Source organism: Sapajus apella, unplaced genomic scaffold (assembly GCF_009761245.1).
Source record: "Sapajus apella isolate SASKATOON/1434 unplaced genomic scaffold, GSC_monkey_1.0 scaffold18, whole genome shotgun sequence".
In the NCBI taxonomy this organism is placed as follows: domain Eukaryota; kingdom Metazoa; phylum Chordata; class Mammalia; order Primates; family Cebidae; genus Sapajus; species Sapajus apella.
The window spans coordinates 22,790,317-22,810,927 of NW_022436958.1; the positions used below are offsets into that span (position 1 = coordinate 22,790,317).

At 38.1% G+C, this 20,611-nt stretch overlaps 1 protein-coding gene across 13 annotated transcripts in view; it reads right to left on the reverse strand.

The window, feature by feature from the left end:
* The window catches only part of WDSUB1 (WD repeat, sterile alpha motif and U-box domain containing 1), a 58,315-nt gene that overhangs the window by 31,425 nt on the left and 6,279 nt on the right, over window positions 1–20,611 (reverse strand). For 9 of the 13 annotated variants that reach the window (XM_032286490.1, XM_032286492.1, XM_032286497.1 and 6 more), the window contains exons 3-5: window positions 19,848–20,032; window positions 15,674–15,766; window positions 11,678–11,771 (exon numbers count right to left, since the gene is read on the reverse strand). The exons of 1 other annotated variant lie outside the window; for it this stretch is intronic. In XM_032286490.1, the coding sequence (XP_032142381.1) occupies window positions 11,678–11,771; window positions 15,674–15,766; window positions 19,848–20,032 (372 nt within the window). The remainder of the gene's footprint in view (window positions 1–11,677; window positions 11,772–15,673; window positions 15,767–19,847; window positions 20,033–20,611) is intronic. 3 more of the 13 variants (XM_032286498.1, XM_032286499.1, XM_032286496.1) reach the window with 2 other exon arrangements.

The window sequence follows — 20,611 nt, forward strand, 5'->3', positions numbered from 1 at the left end:
TAGGGTAATAACTTTTAAGAGTGTCAAGGAATCTTAAGACCAAAAAGTATTAAGAACCACTGACCTAAATCATGATTCAATTCTTCACTTCACAATATATTAGCATCTATCTCCTATAGCTAGGCTTCGCATATTAGAACTGCTTTAGAAGTTTCAGAAGTTCTCCTAAATTTAATATATAAGGTTTGAACAAGTTCTAACACCATCCTAGGTTCTCATGGTTTTCTTTGTTGTTTGTTTTGAGTCAGGGTCTCACTCTGTTGCCTAGGCTGGAGTGTAGTAGCACGATCACAGCTCACTGCAGTCTCCACCGGCCAGGCTCAAGCAATCCTCCCACCTCAGCCTCCTGAGGAGCTAGGACACAGGTGCATACCACCATGCCTAGCTAACTTTTTATTATTTGTAGAGACCAGGTCCTCCTATATTGTCCAGGCTGGTCTCAAACTCCTGGGTGCAAGAGATCCCCTGCCTCAGCCTCCCAAAGTGTTGGGGTTACAGGCATCAGTCACCATGCCTGGTCCATCCTAGGTTCTCTATTATCTCTACGATCTGTTTTTTGGCCTCATTTCTCCTTATTTACTTGACTGTTTACCATACATTTTAATTTGCTCAAGAATTTCCTGCCTCCTGGAATGCCCTTTCTGTTCCTCAATCTTCCCATATCTGCATAGAAATTCTACACTGCCTTTTACAAGGCCATCCTTATCTATGCCCCATACACCTTCCTTAGTACATCTCTTTTTTCTTTCCTTTATTTTATTTTATTTTTTTTTATAGAGACAAGTTCTCACTCTGTTGCCCAGGTTGGAGTGCTGTGGCATGATCATAGGTTGCTGCAGCCTCAAACTTCTGGGCTCAGAGATTCTCCTGCCTCAGCTTCCCAAGTAGCTGAGACTATAGGCACATACCCCTATGCCCTAAACACACCCCTATGCCCAGCTAATTTCCTTAAATTTTTTTTTGTAGAGACTGGGTCTCACTATGTTGTCTAGGCTGGTGTCAAGCTCCTGGCCTCAAGTGATCCTTCTGCCTTGACCTCTTGACCTGTTGGAATAACAGGCATGAGCTACCACACCCAGCCCTTAGTATACATTCTGACCGACAACCACATTCTGTCGTCCATTCACTTTTCATCTCTAGCCACTTATGTTCATATACAGCCATCTTTTATCCACTCACTTTTTTCCAGTCTTCCTCTTTCCCATATGCATCCATTCTATCTTATCAATGACTTTTAGTCACAAATAGAATATATCATTAACTAATTCATCTGTTTTATCTACTAAGTATGATTTAAATATGCCTGTCAATTCTTCTAAAAAACGAAATATTTATTAAGTTTATTAATTTACATTTCTCATTCATTTGCCTGTACATTTATCCAAATAAACTAAAAATATTCTGAAAAAAACACCATATACCCAAAAGCACTTAATAATGTAAACTTCCATTTATCCAGAATGATCGGGAAGGACACAGTCCCATAAATGTTAACTAAAAGTAACATATATACAAACTGGCAAAGAATTATACCGCTATAAAATGAACTTAAAACAACATTATCACTTAACACTTCTTCCGTGATTCAGAGGGTAAGTACATGTCAGGGTCTTGAAGTATTATTAGTTCATCACAATGAACATTAACTACTAGGAAAGAAGGGACTTAAGTCCTTTTAAAATGTCTTCAAGAGCACACACACTTATACTTCCTTTTCTATGTCCTATTGCAACTGACAGAGTGCTGGGCACATAAAACAGTAGACAGAGTCACTTTATCTGTTTAAACTTTCCATTGATTTAAATTCTAGGTCAAAAGACAATACTGTAAATACTTTTTGATGATGAATAATCTTCATGTTTAGAGATGAAAGAACCACGTCTACAATACTGACAACATAACTGGTAATTTGGCTGTTTGGCAAGAAGAATTGGAGCATATGGAAAAATGAACCATCAGGCTTAGTCCAGGCATTATAAGTGGAGGTTAGGAGCCTAAGTATCTTAGCTGGAATGAAAGCTGCTATGAAGAGCCATAAATGTGGGTCAGAATGCTATGACCTGTGAGATCAGACAGGACAGTTTTAGAAAATCTAATGGCAAGGATAAAATATAAAAAAGTATTCAAAGGGGAAAGAGTATAAAGTAATTGAATCATGTAACTATGTTCCAGCCAATTGCCTAACAGAATAAAGGTTTGAAAAATAAAAGCCGATTATGATCCAAGATGGCCGTTTAGGAAGAGCTCAGGATTGCAGCTCCCACTGAAAGCGCAGAGGGTGAGTGGACGCTGTGTTTTTATTGCCCACAGACTAGGAAATTCCCGGGCGGAGGTGCTCCACGGTCGCCAGCGCGGCTGTTTCGGCCAGCGCGGCTGTGCCGGCCAGCACCGCTGCTTTGCCCCGCGCGGCTGCTTTGTCGGCGCCCCGGAGCCGCGGTTCTCCGTACAAAATACACTGGTCTAGGGGCCCTTTTGGCTGGCGATTGGAGCCACGGGAAGTCGCCCATACGCCGGTTCAAAAAGGGGACTGAGCAGAGAACCAGGACAGTAGATTCCAGGGCAAAAAAAAAGCGCCACAAACCTCAGTGCCGCTGTTTAAGCCAGCGCAGTGAGTGGCCGCAGGGGAAAACAAACAGACCCCGGCGCCTCCTCAACAGGCAACTGGAACACCAACTTAAAAAAGGCTCTGAGGCAGGGAGCCAGGCGATCAGGCTCGGCTGGTCTCACCCCCACAAAAGAACAGCAATCAGAAACTCTGGATTGAGAGTTTCACAGCAAGCGCAGCTGAACCAGGGATGGTCCAGCTCTGTGGGGGTGGGGCGTCCGCCATTACTGAGGCAGCCCGCCGTTGCCAAGGCAACCCGCCATTGCTGAGGCAGGCCGCCGTTGCCAAGGCAACCCGCCAAAGCAGAGACTCCGCCCCAACAGAGGCGGGCCACCATCGCCAAAGCAGTTCTAACTACAACCATATAGACAGGACTGCAGGGAAGTTCACTCGGCAGCGGAGCGGAGCCCACAGCAGCTCAGCAAAGCTGCTATAGGCCGACAGCGACTAGGCTGCCTCCTTGCTGGGCTGGGCAGGTCTGAAGGGGAAAAAAAAAAAAAAAAAAAAAAGGCGGCAGCATAACGGAAACTCATAAATAAAGCCCTAAATCCCTGGGACAGAGCACCTGGGAACAAAAAGCAGTTTATGAGTTCTGCTGCAGCAGACCTAAACGTATATGCCCAGCAGCTCTGAATGAACAACAGAGCTCACAGCTCACCATTTGAGCTCCTATAAAGAAGAGACCGTCTCCTAAAGCAGCTCCGTGACCCCTATATATCCAAAAAGACACCTCATAAAAGAGAGATCAGATTGTCACTAGGCGGGTATCCTTCTGGGACAAAGATAGCAGAAGAAGAAAACTGGTAACAACCCTTGCTGTTCAGCAGCTGCTGCAGGTGAACCCCAGGCAAGCAGAGCCTGGAGTGAACCTCAGCAGACCTACAGCAGAGGGGCCAGACTGTCAGAAGGAAAACCAAGAAACAGAAGTAACCTCATCATCAACAAACAGAACGTCAATCTGAAAGATTTGAGACCCAATCTGAAAGCCAACAACCACAAAGTCGACAGGTGGATAAATCCTTAAAGATGGGAAGAAACCAGCGCAAAAAGGATGAAAACACCCGAAACCAGAACACCTCTCCTCCTAAAAGGGATCACAACTCCTCACCAGCAAGGGAACAAGGTTGGATGGAGAACGAGTGTGATGAAATGACAGAATCAGACTTCAGAAGGTGGGTAGTAAGAAACTTCTGTGAACTTAAAGAACATGTTCTAACCAAATGCAAAGAAACTAAGAACCTTAAAAAAAGATTGGACGAAATGCTAACAAGAATGGACAAAATAGAAAGGAATATAAGTGAATTGATGGAACTGAAAAACGCAACACGAGAACTTCGTGAAGCATGCAAAAGTATCAACAGCCGAATGGACCAAGCAGAAGAAAGGATATCAGAGGTCGAAGATCAACTCAATGAAATAAAACAGGAAGGCAAGACTGAAGAAAAAAGGGTAAAAAGGAATGAACAAAGTCTCCAAGAAATGTGGGACTATGTGAAAAGACCTAATCTACGTTTGACAGGCGTACCCGAATGCGACGAAGAGAATGAATCCAAGCTGAAAAATACTCTTCAGGATATTATCCAGGAAAATTTCCCCAACCTAGCAAGGCAGGCAAACATTCAAGTCCAGGAAATACAGAGAACACCACAAAGATATTCGTCAAGAAGAGCAACCCCAAGGCACATAATCGTCAGATTCACCAGGGTTGAAATGAAGGAGAAAATACTAAGGGCAGCCAGAAAGAAAGGTCGGGTTACCCATAAAGGGAAGCCCATCAGACTCACAGCAGATCTCTCAGCAGAAACCCTAGAAGCCAGAAGAGAATGGGGGCCAATATTCAACATCCTTAAGAAAAGAATTTTCAACCCAGAATCTCCTATCCAGCCAAACTAAGCTTCATAAGTGAAGGAAAAATAAAATCCTTTGGGAACATGCAAGTACTCAGAGATTTCGTCACCACCAGGCTAGCTCTACAAGAGCTCCTGAAAGAGGCTCTACACATATAAAGGAACAACAAGTACCAGCTCAACTAAAGGGCAAAACAGCCAGCTAGCACCAAAATGGCAGTATCAAATTCACACATAACAATATTAACCCTAAATGTAAATGGACTAAATGCCCCAATCAAAAGACACAGACTGGCAAATTGGATAAAAAGACAAAACCCATCAATGTGCTGTATCCAGGAAACCGATCTCACATGCAAGGATACACAAAGGCTCAAAATAAAGGGATGGAGGAAGATTTACCAAGCAAATGGAGAGCAAAAAAAAAGCAGGAGTTGCAATTCTCATCTCTGATAAATTAGACTTTAAAGCAACAAAGATCATAACAGACAAAGAGGGACATTACATAATGGTAAAAGGATCAATGCAACAAGAAGAGCTAACGATCCTAAATATATACGCACCCAATACAGGAGCACCCAGATACATAAGGCAAGTTCTTAATGACTTACAAAGAGACTTAGACTCCCACACAATAATAGTGAGAGACTTTAACACCCCATTGTCAACATTAGACAGATCAACCAGACAGAAAATTAACAAGGATATCCAGGACTTGAACTCAGACCTGGACCAAGCAAACCTAATAGACATTTACAGAACTCTCCACCCCAAATCCACAGAATAGACATTCTTCTCAGCACCACATCACACCTACTCTAAAATTGACCACATAATTGGGAGTAAATCACTCCTCAGCAAATGCAAAAGAACGGAAATCGTAACAAACAGTCTCTCAGACAACAGTGCAATCAAGTTAGAACTCAGAATTCAAAAACTTACTCAGAACCGCACAGCTTCATGGAAACTGAACAACTTGCTCCTGAATGTTGACTGGATAAACAATGAAATGAAGGCAGAAATAAAGATGTTCTTCGAAACCAACGAGAATGAAGAAACAACATACCAGAATCTCTGGGACACATTTAAAGCAGTTTCTAGGGGAAAATATATAGCAATAAGTGCCCACATGAGAAGCAAGGAGAGATCAAAAATTGACACCCTATCATCAAAACTGAAAGAACTAGAGGAGCAAGATCAAAAAAACTCAAAGTCTAGCAGAAGACAAGAAATAGCTAAGATCAGAGCAGAACTGAAGGAGATAGAGACACAAAAAACCCTTCAAAAAAATCAATAAATCCAGGAGCTGGTTTTTTGAAAAGATCAACAAAATAGACAGCCCACTAGCCACATTAATAAAAAAGAAAAGAGAGAATAACCAAATTGATGCAATAAAAAACGATAAAGGGGATATCACCACAGATTCCACAGAAATTCAAACCATCATCAGAGATTATTACAAACAACTTTATGCACACAAACTAATAAACCTGGAAGAAATGGATAAATTCCTGGACACTTGCCTCCTGCCAAGCCTAAACCAGGAAGAAGCCGAAACCCTGAACAGACCCATAACAAGGTCTGAAGTTGAGGCAGCAATTAAGAGTTTACCACCCAAAAAAAGCCCAGGTCCAGATGGGTTCACAGCTGAATTCTACCAGACATACAAAGAGGAGCTGGTACCATTTCTTCTGAAACTATTCCAAACAATACAAAAAGAGGGAATTCTTCCCAAATCATTTTACGACACCAACATCATCCTGATTCCAAAACCCGGCAGAGACTCAACAAGAAAAGAAAACTTCAGGCCAATATCCATGATGAACATTGATGCAAAAATCTTCAATAAAATACTGACAAGCCGATTGCAACAGCACATCAAAAAGCTTATCCACCATGATCAAGTAGGCTTCATCCCGGGGATGCAAGGCTGGTTCAACATACGCAAGTCTATAAACGTAATTCACCACATAAACAGAACCAAAGACAAAAACCACATGATTATTTCAATTGATGCAGAGAAGGCCTTTGACAAAATTCAGCAGCCCTTTATGCTAAAAACACTCAATAAGCTAGGTATTGATGGAACGTATCTCAAAATAATAAAAGCTATTTATGACAAACCAACAGCCAATATCATACAGAATGGGCAAAAACTGGAAGCATTCCCCTTGAAATGTGGCACCAGACAAGGATGCCCGCTCTCACCACTGCTATTCAATATAGTATTAGAAGTTCTAGCCAGAGCAATCAGGCAAGAAAAAGAAATAAAGGGCATTCAAATAGGAAAGGAGGAAGTCAGATTGTCTCTATTCGCAGACGACACAATTGTATATCTAGAAGACCCCATCGTCTCAGCCCCAAACCTCCTAAAACTGATAAGCAAGTTCAGCAAAGTCTCAGGATACAAAATCAATGTGCAAAAATCACATGCATTCCTATACACCAATAACAGACTTAAAGAGAGCCAAATCAAGAACAAACTTCCATTCACAATTGCCACAAAGAGAATAAAATACCTAGGAATACAACTAACAAGGAACGTAAAGGACCTCTTCAAGGAGAACTACAAGCCACTGCTCAACGAATAAGAGAGGACACAAACAGATGGAGAAACATTCCATGTTCATGGTTAGGAAGAATCAATATCGTGAAAATGGCCATACTGCCCAAAGTAATTTACAGATTCAATGCTATCCCCATCAAGCTACCAATGACCTTCTTCGCAGAACTGGAAAAAACCACCTTAAACTTAATATGGAACCAAAAGAGAGCCCGCATAGCCAAGTCAATTCTAAGCAAAAAGAACAAAGCGGGGGGCATCACACTACCAGACTTCAAATTATACTACAAGGCTACAGTAATCAAAACAGCATGGTACTGGTACCAAAACAGAGACATAGACCAATGGAACAGAACAGAGGTCTCAGAGTCAACACAACATATCTACAACCACCTGATCTTTGACAAACCAGACAAAAACAAGCAATGGGGAAAGGATTCCCTGTTCAATAAATGGTGTTGGGAAAGCTGGCTAGCCATGTGCAGACAGCAGAAACTGGACCCCTTCCTGACACCTTACACTAAAATTAACTCCAGATGGATTAAAGACTTAAACATAAGACCTAACACCATAAAAACCCTAGAAGAAAATCTAGGCAAAACCATTCAGGACGTAGGTGTAGGCAAGGACTTCATGACCAAAACACCAAAAGCATTGACAACAAAAGCCAAAATAGACAAATGGGACCTAATCAAACTCCACAGCTTCTGCACAGCAAAAGAAACAATCATTAGAGTGAATCGGCAACCAACAAATTGGGAAAAAATTTTTGCAGTCTACCCATCTGACAAAGGGCTGATATCTAAAATTTACAAAGAACTATAACAGATTTACAAGAAAAAAACTAACAAGCCCATTCAAAAGTGGGCAAAGGATATGAACAGACACTTTACAAAATAAGACATACGTGAGGCCAACAAACATATGCAAAAATGCTCATCATCACTGGTCATCAGAGAAATGCAAATCAAAACTACATTGAGATACCATCTCACGCCAGTTAGAATGGCGATCATTAAAAAATCTGGAGACAACAGATGCTGGAGAGGATGTGGAGAAATAGGAACACTTTTACACTGTTGGTGGGCGTGTAAATTAGTTCAACCATTGTGGAAGACAGTGTGGAGATTCCTCAAGGACCTAGAAATAGAAATTCCATTGGACCCAGCAATCCCATTACTGGGTATATATCCAAAGGATTACAAATCGTTCTACTATAAGGACACGTGCACACGAATGTTCATTGCAGCACTGTTTACAATAGCAAAGACCTGGAACCAACCCAAATGCCCATCAACGATAGACTGGATAGGGAAAATGTGGCACATATACACCATGGAATATTATGCAGCCATCAAAAACGATGAGTTTGGGTCATTTGTAGGGACATGGATGAACCTGGAAACCATCATTCTCAGCAAACTGACAGAAGAGCAGAAGATCAAACACCGCATCTTCTCACTAATAGGCGGGTGTTGAACAATGAGAACACATGGACACAGGGAGGGGAGCACTACACACTGGGGTCAGTTGGGGGGAAATAGGGGAGGGACGGTGAGGGGTGGGAAGCTGGGGAGAGATAGCAAGGGGAGAAATGCCAGATGTAGGTGATGGGGAGGAAGGCAGCAAATCACACTGCCACGTGTGTTTCTATGCAACAATTTTGCATGTTCTTCACATGTACCCCAAAACCTAAAATGCAATAAAATAAATAAATGGGAAAAAAAAACAAAATAAAAAAAAATTATAAAAAATAAAAAAATAAAAACAATTAAAAAAAAAAAAGAAAGAAAAAGAAAAATAAAAGCCAAGGTTGAAAATTTCAACACACAATTGGAAATCATAAAAAGTGACAAACTGGAAATCGTAAAAAGTGACAAAATAGAAAAAAACTGACAAATAGAAATTCTAGGACCAAAACATAAAATAAGCAAAATTAAGAATTCAATGGACCAATTTAATATCACATTCGCTGAAGAATGAATGAGGAAAGAAAAAGCCATCCAGAATGAAACAGACACACACACATATGCGCACACGCACGCACGTGCACACACACACACATAATAAATGCAAAAGAGAAAGTTTACAGTGAGAAAGTATAATGTGCATTTAATTGGAATCCCAGAAGTAAAGGACAGAAAGAAAGGCACAGAGGCAATTATTTGAAGAGATAATAAATAAGAATTTTCCAAAAGTGGTAAAATATCATACCACAGATATTTTTTTTTTTTTTAGACAGAGTCCTACTCTATTACCCAGGCTGGAGTGCAGTGGTATGATCTCAGCTCACTGCAACCTCCGCCTCCTGGGCTCAAGCAATTCTCCTGCCTCAGCCTCCTGAGTAGCTGGGATTACAGGTGCCTGCCACCATGCCTAGCTAATTTTTGTATTTTTAGTAGGACAAAGTTTCACAATGTTGGCCAGTCTGATCGAAACTCCTGAGCTCAAGCGATCTGCCTGCCTAGGCCTCCCAAAGTGCTGGGATTACAGGCATAAATCACCAAGCCCTGCCAAATATCACTCCACAGATTTAAGAAGTTCAATAAATTCCAAGCAAACTAAATAGGAAACCCATATGTAGATACAAAGTAGATGTGCAAAAACCTCAAAACAGAAAATTTCATGAGCAGCCAGAGAAAAATGAATTACATCCAAAGGCACAACAGTTAGAATGAAACTAACTTTTCTGTAACAACACACAAAAACAATATATCCTAAAATATGTTTGTTTCAACAAAGCAGGGTTGGTTTAACATTTAAAAATCATGTAATTCACTCCACTAACAGTAACAGAGAAAAATTATATCATCTCAAAAGATGTAGGAAAAATCATCCGATGAAATACAACACCCTTGCATGATTTAAAAACAACAACAAAACTCTTACAAACTAGAAGAATAAAGCTTATCTCAAAAACCTACAATGATCGTATTGAATAATAAAACCTTTCCCACTGCAATGAGGAATCAGACAACAAGGCCTGTTATTGCCGCTTTTATTAGCCTGGTAGTATCAGCAGTTCAGTAAGGCACAGAAGATACCAAAGACATAAGGATTAGAAAGGAACAAAACCATCATTATCTACAAATGATCTGATTTTGTATATATATAATCCAAAATAAGAAATTTTCTAGGTAAGTCCATTTTATTTCCATTATGGATTTCCTCATATTCGCCACATCTTTTATATACTAACAAGTGCCTAGAAATAAGGCTAATAAAGATGAGAATTTCTACATAGAAGACAATTATTGAGAGAAATTAAAACAAAGAAAGATGCAAGATGAATATCATAAAGATGTCAATTCCCCCCAAATTCATCAGACTCCATATAATCCCAATTAAAATCGGAACAAGTTTGTGTGTGTGGAGGTAGGAATTGGGGCAATTTGACAAGTTAATTCTCAAATTTATATGAGCATGTCAATAGATAGGAATAGACAAAATATAAAGCCTGGGAAAGACAGAATGATATTAGAGCAAGGACAGAAACAGAACAAAGTAGCAGGTTAAGGAACAGACTCACACATAAATGGTCAGTGATTTCTGATGAGGGAGTATAATAAAATGGAGGAGAAAAGTGGTCTTTTCAATACATAGTGCTAGGACAACTGGATATTCACATAGAAAGAAATAAAATGGGATTGTATTGCACATCATACACATAAATCATGTGAAAGGCAAAACAATGAAGGTCTCAGAATATAGAAAAATATCTTCATGACCTCAGAGCACAATTGTGACAAGGCAAATCTACAGGGTGGGAAAGATATTTGCAAAAAGCAACAAACAGCTCAAATATTAAAGTGTACACACACACATACAACAACAACAACAAATCAATAAGAAAAATATAACCCAGGAAAAAAAAATGGGCCAGAGACATGAACAGGCACTTCATAGAAGAGGAAATACATGTGTCTAATAAACTTCTAAAAAGGTTCCAACCACTTTGTTCTGGGGAAATGCAAATTAAAAACATAGTAAGGCAACACTACACACTCAGCAGAATGGCTAAAATTTTAAAAACTCACAATACCAAGTATAGGCTAGGATATAAAACAACACTGCTATAGGAGTATTAATTGTTCAGCCACTTGGAAACTATTGTTATCTGCCAAGGTTGAAAATGCACATATTCTATGACTCAACCAAGCCATTCCTACGTATTTATCTTACAGAAATGCATGAACATGTGTACCAGGACATACAACATATTCTCATAGAATTATTATTGTGATGCTCTCAAACCACAAACAATCATATAACCATTAACATTAAAATGAACTATTATATATATTATAATGTATCCATGCATGGAATATTACACAGCAATGAAAATCAATGGGCCACAGCTCCAGTCAATAATATGAATTAATGTCACAAGTGTAACGTTGGGTACAGAAAGCCAGACAAAATAATTCATATTGTTTAATTTTAGGTCAGTTTTAAAGAAAAAAGCAATAGAGTATATGACCTAACACATTGTCACCAAAAAGGGGCACTTGGAAGGGGAGGGCTTCTGGGGTAGAACCAACAAAGTTCTGCTTCTTGACCTTTGTGGTGGTTCATCAAGCTATTCTTTGAGGTTTCACGTACTTTTCCGTACATCTTTTCAATTTCATATAAAAATGGCTTAGGAAAATTAAACCAGCTTACCCGGAGACTAGCATCTGCCCATCATGGGAAAAAGCACAAGCCAGAACAGGGGCACAGTGCCCACTCAGCATACTTTTATATTTTAATTCAAAACCTGCAAATAACAAGGTAACAGAGAATAGCAAGCTGACCATGCTTGGAATTGATTTTAAATCAACACCATTTCCTTTATGTATTCAATAATCTTTGAGTGCCTAAAGGACACAAACATTAAAAACCCTCATGCAGCTCAGATATCTATAAGGAAATAAATGGAATGCGGTGAGAGTAACTGGTTTCTGTTGACTAAAGAAAAAAGTCAAGCTTTTAAAGAATTAAAGTAGTTTTACTCAGAAGTCTTACTGAAGACTACAGACTAGGGCCTATGGCCTGAGAGCTACAGGGCAGTCTGCGAGACCATTTCAAAGCGGTGTTTCAGCTCACTGCTTATATACAGGTGGTGGAGGTTTACTATGTGCAAAATCACATCAAACAGAAGTTACATTAAAGCAGAATCACATCAAGGTTGGGTGTAAGCATACATCTGGTTACAGATTGCAGAAGCATGATCACTAACGCCATTAGACATTATCTCAGGTAAGAAAAGGCAAGGCTGGGTTCATTTATCTTTTAAGGAATGTAGTGACTCAGGCAAGAGACATGGGGGACTGGCAAAAGACGTGGGGGACTGTGTGCTCGCCTCTTTTGTCTTCCAGGCATTCTTCCAGAGAGTTCTGTTGTCACAGAGTCAGGGGCTTTGTGAAATTATGCCGGCAAGCAGAAAGGAGCAAACATGGCTTCTTGTGTTTGTACTCAGTCTCACATTTCAAAAGCTCAGTAATGGATTTAAAAAATGAGCTCAACAAAGGCTAGATGGGCTAATTTCATATTACGAAAAGTTTTAAACATTTAAACTATATCACAGTTTTAGCGTCTCATAAAAACGAAATATACCAATTGCCCAAAAGACTTTAAAAAAATGCTTATATTTTGAAAAATCTGGCATTTAAAATATTTTCTCACTCTGTAAATAAAAATAATCAATGGTAATTTACACATCCTGTAATTCCAATATTATCTTTATAAAATATAACACTCCTCCAAAGTATAACACTAAAATCCTTTTTATGCTTTTAGAATTACTAAGCATAAATATCACAACTATTTTAAAAGTAAACTGAGGGAATTCAATATATTTTGGTGACAACCTATAAAAATAAATATTAAGAAATTGGCAGGGGTTGTGGGAAGAAAAAGGAAATACACAAGTGAAATTTATAACTACGTCAGACACAATAAAACACTTTTGAAGTGTTAAATGTCTTAGTGAGAATAATAAGCATTTAACTAAAGAAAAAGGTAATCAGAGTAAGTAAAAGTTTGAAGCTCAAAACAGGAAATAAAATATATTTTTATCTGGGAGAGCAGAGACACACACTAAAGGCACTGTGTTAAGTGCTAGAAATACAATGATGAACTTCAAAAGGCTTTAATTCTAACTGGGAATAGAGCAATAAGCAGCCACCGTTAATCAAACAAAGCAAGCATATTAAGTTGCAAACCAAATTAACACTATAAAACGTTAATACAACCATAAGACTAGGTTATGTCCTCAAGTTATAAGACCCATATGTCTCTCTACTCCTCTCTACAAATAAGCAAATGATAAGGTACAAATGGTGATAAATGCTTTATGAAAAGGTTTTATTTTTATCATTATTTTTTGAGACAGAGTCTCGATCTGTCACCCAGGCTGGAGTGCAGTGGTGCAATCTTGGCCCACTGCAACCTCTGCCTCCTGGGTTCAAGCAATTCTCCTGCCTCAGCCTCCCGAGTAGCTAGGACTACAGGTGTACCTCACCACACCTGGCTAATTTTTGTATTTTTGTTAAGACAGGGTTTCACCATGTCGGCCAGGCTGGTACTGAACTCCTGACCTCAAGTGATCCTCCTGCCTCAGCCTCCTAAAGTGCTGGGATTACAGGTGTGAACCACTACACCCAGCCTTATGAAAAGATTTTAACCACACATTTATCAACTGTAATGTATGTTTTTGTTAAAAAGTCAGTGTCAAAATATTTTCCAGTAAATATGTGAAAGGTTTTACTTTAGAACAATTATTAAAGATACGTTGTTTTTAGAACTCCCACACAAACGCATGTACTTACAGTTTCTTATCAGAATTTTATTTCTGGTAAAAGAAAACAAGCAGAAGAGGTGGGATCAACCACAGAAGTAAACTCTTATCCTCACAGTATGTCAGATGTTAAAATAACTACTAAATGTAATCTAATTGGCAATAAATAACATTCCATCAAAAAAGGAATATATTTATTTCCAGATAAAAGGCTCCCGTCTATACACTAGCATAATTATGAATCACAAAAATGACATTTGCAATTTAACTGAAGCTTATTAGGTAACAAATAATAATATTTTGAGGCTCCTGAATTAATCAAGATGACCACAAAATTTCAGATTCCCCATGAAAGCGTCAATGACAGAATTAATAAAGATAGAAATGTACACTGGAAAAGAGAGTGGGAAGAGGGGCATCAGCAAACCAGAAACTGAAATCAACTTTGGGAAGGCAGAAAACAGATTAATGAGGAAGTATAAAGGAATAACAGCCCACAGTGCAAAGAGACGGGGGTACAGCCAAGAAGAAAGTTATTCTGCCCTAGAAAACACCCCAAGACTGGCCAAGCACAGTGGTTCACACCTGTAATCCTACCACTTTGGGAGGCCAAGGTGAGAGGATCATTTGAGGCCAGGAGTTCGAGACCATCCTGAGCAACAAACTTTGATTCTATATAAAAAAATTTTTTAATTAGCCAGGGCAAGACCAGGGAGAGGAGGTGGGGTGAGGAGGAAGAAAATATCTCAAGGTTCCAGAATACCAATAGCCAGAAAAAAGGAAAATTAGAATGGCACAGACAGACAGAAAAATGAACTGACTATATATAGACCATTCGGTGTCCACTTCTAATCCCTCCCCAATTTCACTCTTAGTATGCTGCACAAAAGCCAAGCACTTAACCCCGGCAAAACTTTTCAAATAAAAAAAACAACTAACTGCCTGGGAAGCTCTAGGGTGACAGAGTATCCACTCCCTAAGTTCCCAACCCCTCACCCAGAAGGGCCAACCACCCACCTCCTCATCCTAAAGGGAAGCCAGCAATAACAAACCATCCCTGCACACAGAGCTTCTAAACATTGTCTAATTCTTAAATGCAAACAGAATACTAAGCAAAAAGGGGGCCCAAATGCAAACAGATCAGAAAACAGAAGGGAACTTAAGCAAAAAACTCCTAAATGACATCCTCAGAGTTCTGAGATCTTATAAAGGACACTACAAAAAGGAAACAAAGAAGATGGTGAGCTTTTAGAATTTGAAAATACAATTGAGATAAAAGATTTAAAAAAAGGTAAAGAGAAAAAGCAGAGAAATTCTTCCCTAAAGTACAAGAAGAGAGAGAGAAATGTGGCCAGGGGGTGGGGAGGCAGGGCAGGGATCAATTCAGAAGGTCCAACACTCAATTAATGTAAGTTGTGAAAAGAGAGTAAAACAGAGAAGGAATTATTAAAGAAATAACATAACAGAATACTTTATTCCAAAACTGCACAAAATAAGCTTTCTGACTGAAAGGGTCACCTGATGGAATAGTACAAGGATGGAAAAAGGCACACACACTATCAAAAAGCAGTAACTACAGTGAATAAATTTTTTAAAAAATAGTGATATAAACAACGTAAACTGTGAAAACTACCAAAGGGGTTGAAACCAAGTGCAAAGTGGTCACCATTACTGTGCAGAAATGTGTATGGCAGTGCTATAGGTGAGGTCATGAACAGCAATGACATCTGATTTTTAAATCATGTGTGTTACTTTGATTCAGTTTCTTAAACCATATTGTTATACTCACTTTTAGATACCCAGGGTTAAGTAAAAAGATAAAATAGAAATTTTAACCAGATCACAAATAATTTCAGGGATGTGCTACTTTGCATACATACCGAAAATATGGGTAAAAGAAACAACCCAAATTTTGACTTGACAATCCTGACCACATGATGCCAATCGAAAAAACTGAAGACCTTGTTCTCCACCTAAAATTTGTTAAAAACAAATACAGAGAATTTGTGAATCACTTAAACCGCAAAAAATTTCCGTTTCTTATACTGAGATCTGTTAATTCTACTCATTTAAATGACGTTCACAAGTTATTAGTTAACTTATACCATTTAACAAAATGTTGGTTAAAGAATTTCTTTTAAACTAGCTACTATACAGGATTATAACTTTAGTCCACAAGTTGCTACAATAAAATACCTTTTATTTACCTTACTCAAAGAATATAATTCAAGGCTGCAAGAACCAATATTGTGCCACTAAACAGAGCACCTTCTAAGTCAATTTTAGAGTCTATGAGGCTAGGATTGATGGGAAAAATTAGGAAGAAATGTCAGTTACGATAAGAGTGTTAACTGTTTAATCATTCCCAACCTTCTTTTAAGGTCATGTCGATTCTCAAAAGCCTGGTCCATAGATCACATGGAATAATAATGGGAATTTTTTTCCATTTTATTTAATCAAGGCAAATGCTAGAATTATAGTTATAAAAAAAAAAACTCCATTTGGTTAAAAATATTATACTATTTAGGGAAAGTAATCAGTTAAGTGGTGTCGCAAAAGTCCTACTACTTTACACTTACTTAATTTTAGTGTATTACTATACAGCTACTAGATTAAGTTCGTAAATAATTTTGGATAATGTAAATATTGATATCATCAATGCAATTTTACACAAGTTGCATCTAATATTACACGCAGTTTCATCAAGTAAGTTTTGGCACTCATACACAGTAAAGCACAATTAAGAAATCGAGGCTGGGTATGGTGGCTGAAGTCTGTAATCTCAGCATTTTGGGAGGCTAAGGCCAGGAGTTTGAGGCCAGCCTGGGAAACATGAAGACACTGTCTCTAGAAAATTTTTTTTTCAATTAGCCAGGTGTGGTGGCACACACCTGTAATTGTAGCTACTTAGGAGGTGGAGGCAGGGGATCCCCTTGAGCCCAGGAGTTTGAGGCTGCAGTGAGCTATGATCACACCACTACACTCCAGCCTGGATGACAAAGCAAGACCCTGTCTCCAAAACAGAGATCTAATATCCATCTTAAAATGGCACTCTGGCTTAACAAATGTTCAGTATATAAAATTTAACAAATGTATACACCAAGGCATGTAAATTTTTTTCTATAGACTCTCTGCTTCTTTAGAAGTACAAACATTTTATTAGCAAACAACAAATTAAATTCCATCTCACTGAAATCTTTTCTAACTCCATGGGACTTCCATATTTCAATAGCATTTGTTTATTTTGCAGCATAGGTTTACCCAAAATGTATCCTTTCTAAGAGAGATCCTGAGGGATACAAGCAATTCCTGATAATCATTGTCTTTTTAAGGCAAAATATTTTATTCAAGAAATGGCTGAGAGCAAAATATTTATGTATTAAACCTGATTAGCAAACCTATTTTTTTCATTGTTCCTTAACTAAATAATCCTTTGAATTCTGAAGTTCTGTAAGTAGCGAAAATTCAGCTAAGACAAATTATACAGCTTAAAATGTGCCTATGTTCAATATCTAAATATAATACTTAGAAACATACTTTTATTCATGAAAAATAAATATAATCCTGCCAACAGGATTATTTTTCCCTATTTCAGCAAAATGTCACACGATGAGTCAATATGTCATAAGTATTTAAAGATATTAACAGATGCCAAATTAAACAAATTTAAATCATATATTTTATCTTCTAAATAAATACAGTTGTTCCCACAAATTCTTACAATAATCACCTTAAAGCATATATCTTGTTTCAGGGAATTTACTCATAAGGTTAATATATATTTCAACAGAAACACTAAAGGAACTAAAGAAGGCACACAGATTAAAATTATACCAAGAGAAGTGTATAATATGTTCTAAAGGCAGGGTGAGAATGTGGGTATCATTTCAGAATCTCACCTAGAATTCTCTGCCTGTTTTAGTGAGCCTTTCCTGACCCCACAAGCAACCAATCTTTGTAAATGCAGGACAAAAAAGCCCTTATTTTTATTATAATATTAACTAGTATAACAGTATTTTCATTGGGAATCTATCTTCAGAACATTTAGAACCAAAAAAGGAACCTGGATCTCTTCACACTTATATAATTCACCAGATGAACCTGGAAACCATCATTCTCAGCAAACTGACAGAAGAGCAGATCAAACACCGCATCTTCTCACTCATAGGCAGGTGTTGAACAATGAGAACACATGGACACAGGGAGGGGAGCACTACACACTGGGGTCAGTTGGGGGGAAATAGGGGAGGGACGGTGGGGGGTGGGAAGCTGGGGAGAGATAGCAAGCGGAGAAATGCCAGATGTAGGTGATGGGGAGGAAGGCAGCAAATCACACTGCCACGTGTGTTCTTATGCAACAATTTTGCATGTTCTTCACATGTACTCCAAAACCTAAAATGCAATAAAATAAATAAATGGGGAAAAAAAAAAAAAAGATGTGGAGAAGGTACCACAGAAATGGAAGCAATGGCTTGTTACAAGCTGTTTTTTGAATAAAATAGCACAGAACAATATATTAAAAGAATAATTGTCTTAATTAAATTAGGAAGGGAGTTCAACACAAGAATGGGCTTATGAAAAGAAAATCTATTATTTCAGCAAATCATTAAAAGGAATCTTACTCATCGATCTACACTTCAATGCCTACTTTGTATCAGGCACGGTGAAGAAAAGAGACCCAGGCTCTGCCTGCCTGGAGCTTACAAGCTAATACAAAAAACACCATTAAATATTACCCATATAAATATATAATTAAACATTCTGATACTTAGTACTGTAAAAGAAAAATAAAGTATGCAAATAAAAAATTTTATCAAAATTATACAGACTGAGTGCAGGGGTTAACAGCAGGAGAGGCTCATCTTTAGTGATTTTTTCAGCCAAATTCTAAAGGATATAACAGCAAACCAAGTAAAGGGTCTGCACATACAACAATTGGAAATATCTTAGAAACATTCCAGGAATGAAAGAAGGTCAGTGTGGCAAAAAAAAAATGCATGAGACCAAGAGCAATATGAGATTAGGAGGAAGCAGAACATGTTTTGCTTTTGGGATTTGGGATCTTATCTTAACCATACCTTAAGCCATTGATGGGCCTGAAAAGGGGGGAATACCAAAACCATCCTGTCTACTCTCTGGACCTGTTTTGATCAATGAGGCACTGACTAGCCACGTGTGGACCAAAGATTTGAAATGCAGCTAGTCCAAATTGAAATGTGCTATCTACAATATACACACCAGGTTTCAAAGACTTAGTACAAAAGACAAAATATCTTATTAATTTTTATTATCAATTATTGAAGTTACATTATAGATATGTTGGGATATATTATTAAAATTAGTTTCATCTACTACTAGAACATTTTAAATTTTCCTAAGTGGCTTGCATTATGTTGCTATGGATAAAATGGGTTTGGCAACAAGAATGCAGCAGACAAAAGCCACAGAACTCCCATCCTAATACGGAAAATGAAATTTTAAAGAAAGAACTTTTCAATTCACTGTACCTATTTAAAACCAACAGACTATATTCAGTTTTGTTTCCTTCTAAAAAATTAATTGTGTTGGCAAACATCTTATTTTATAAATTTAGCTTTTGGAAGATTAAATTAGTAAATGGAAAACATAGCTTCTATTTCCAATTTTTAAAGTTTACATTTCAATTTGAATATCAATATAGTTTTTTTTTTATTGCAATTATACCAATAGGGTTAGGTCCTCTAAATTGCCATATCCAAGGAATCTGAATCTGTTGTTCCAAGTTCAGTCACACATAATCACAACAGATTCCCCCTGCATATAATAAAGAATGTAATTTTCTTGCAGGAAACTCAGAGACCCCAAAATAAAAATTTTTTAAAAAGTGATTTTTCTCATTTTTTTTTATAATTTCATTTTGGTCAAAAGAGAGATAAGGATAATCCCTTTACAGGAATAAATAAAGAGGGCTCCTCACTTTACTAATGACAACATAAAAATACAAGAATGAAAAGTCATATATAGCACAAATTACAAACAGGAATTTCTAGTGCTTAAAAGAATAAAATAACCAACCAGAAACTGGCTGTGAAGAAAAATTGCAGCAGGTAATTCCAAAATCATGTGCTTTTTCACTATGCAGACACCTCATTTTATCATCCCACACTGTTAAATCACCGCATGAGGAGCCAGTGACAAAGAAGCTTCCATTAGGAGAAAATGCACAGGCCACCAAGGAGCCATCTTTAACACTACCACATCTGAAATAAAAGCAAAAAAATGGGTTTTCATTTCAGAGTATCCTTCACTTTACACCACAGTCTCTAACAGCAGCTTGATACAGTGAAAGAATAAATGGCTATCACAGAACTAGAGAGAAAGGAAAATTGATGCCTACAGAAATAAAATATCATTTATATGCTATAAACTGAGATACACTTTGTAAAAGCAAGGGAGGATATAAACATCCTCCCTTCAACATTTTAACTAGTATGTTCAAGCCTAAATTATAAAGTCCACATATCTTCATATATTTCCACAGGGCAAATCAGTATAAACTTAACCAGAAAAGCAATGGCAAGCAACATCAACTAAAGCCGTATTTTTTTTTAAAAGGTAAGATGGCCGGGCGCGGTGGCTCAAGCCTGTAATCCCAGCACTTTGGGAGGCCGAGGCGGGTGGATCACGAGGTCAAGAGATCGAGACCATCCTGGTCAACATGGTGAAACCCCGTCTCTACCAAAAATACAAAATATTAGCTGGGCATCGTGGTGCGTGCCTGTAATCCCAGCGACTCAGGAGGCTGAGGCAGGAGAATTGCCTGAACCCAGGAGGCGGAG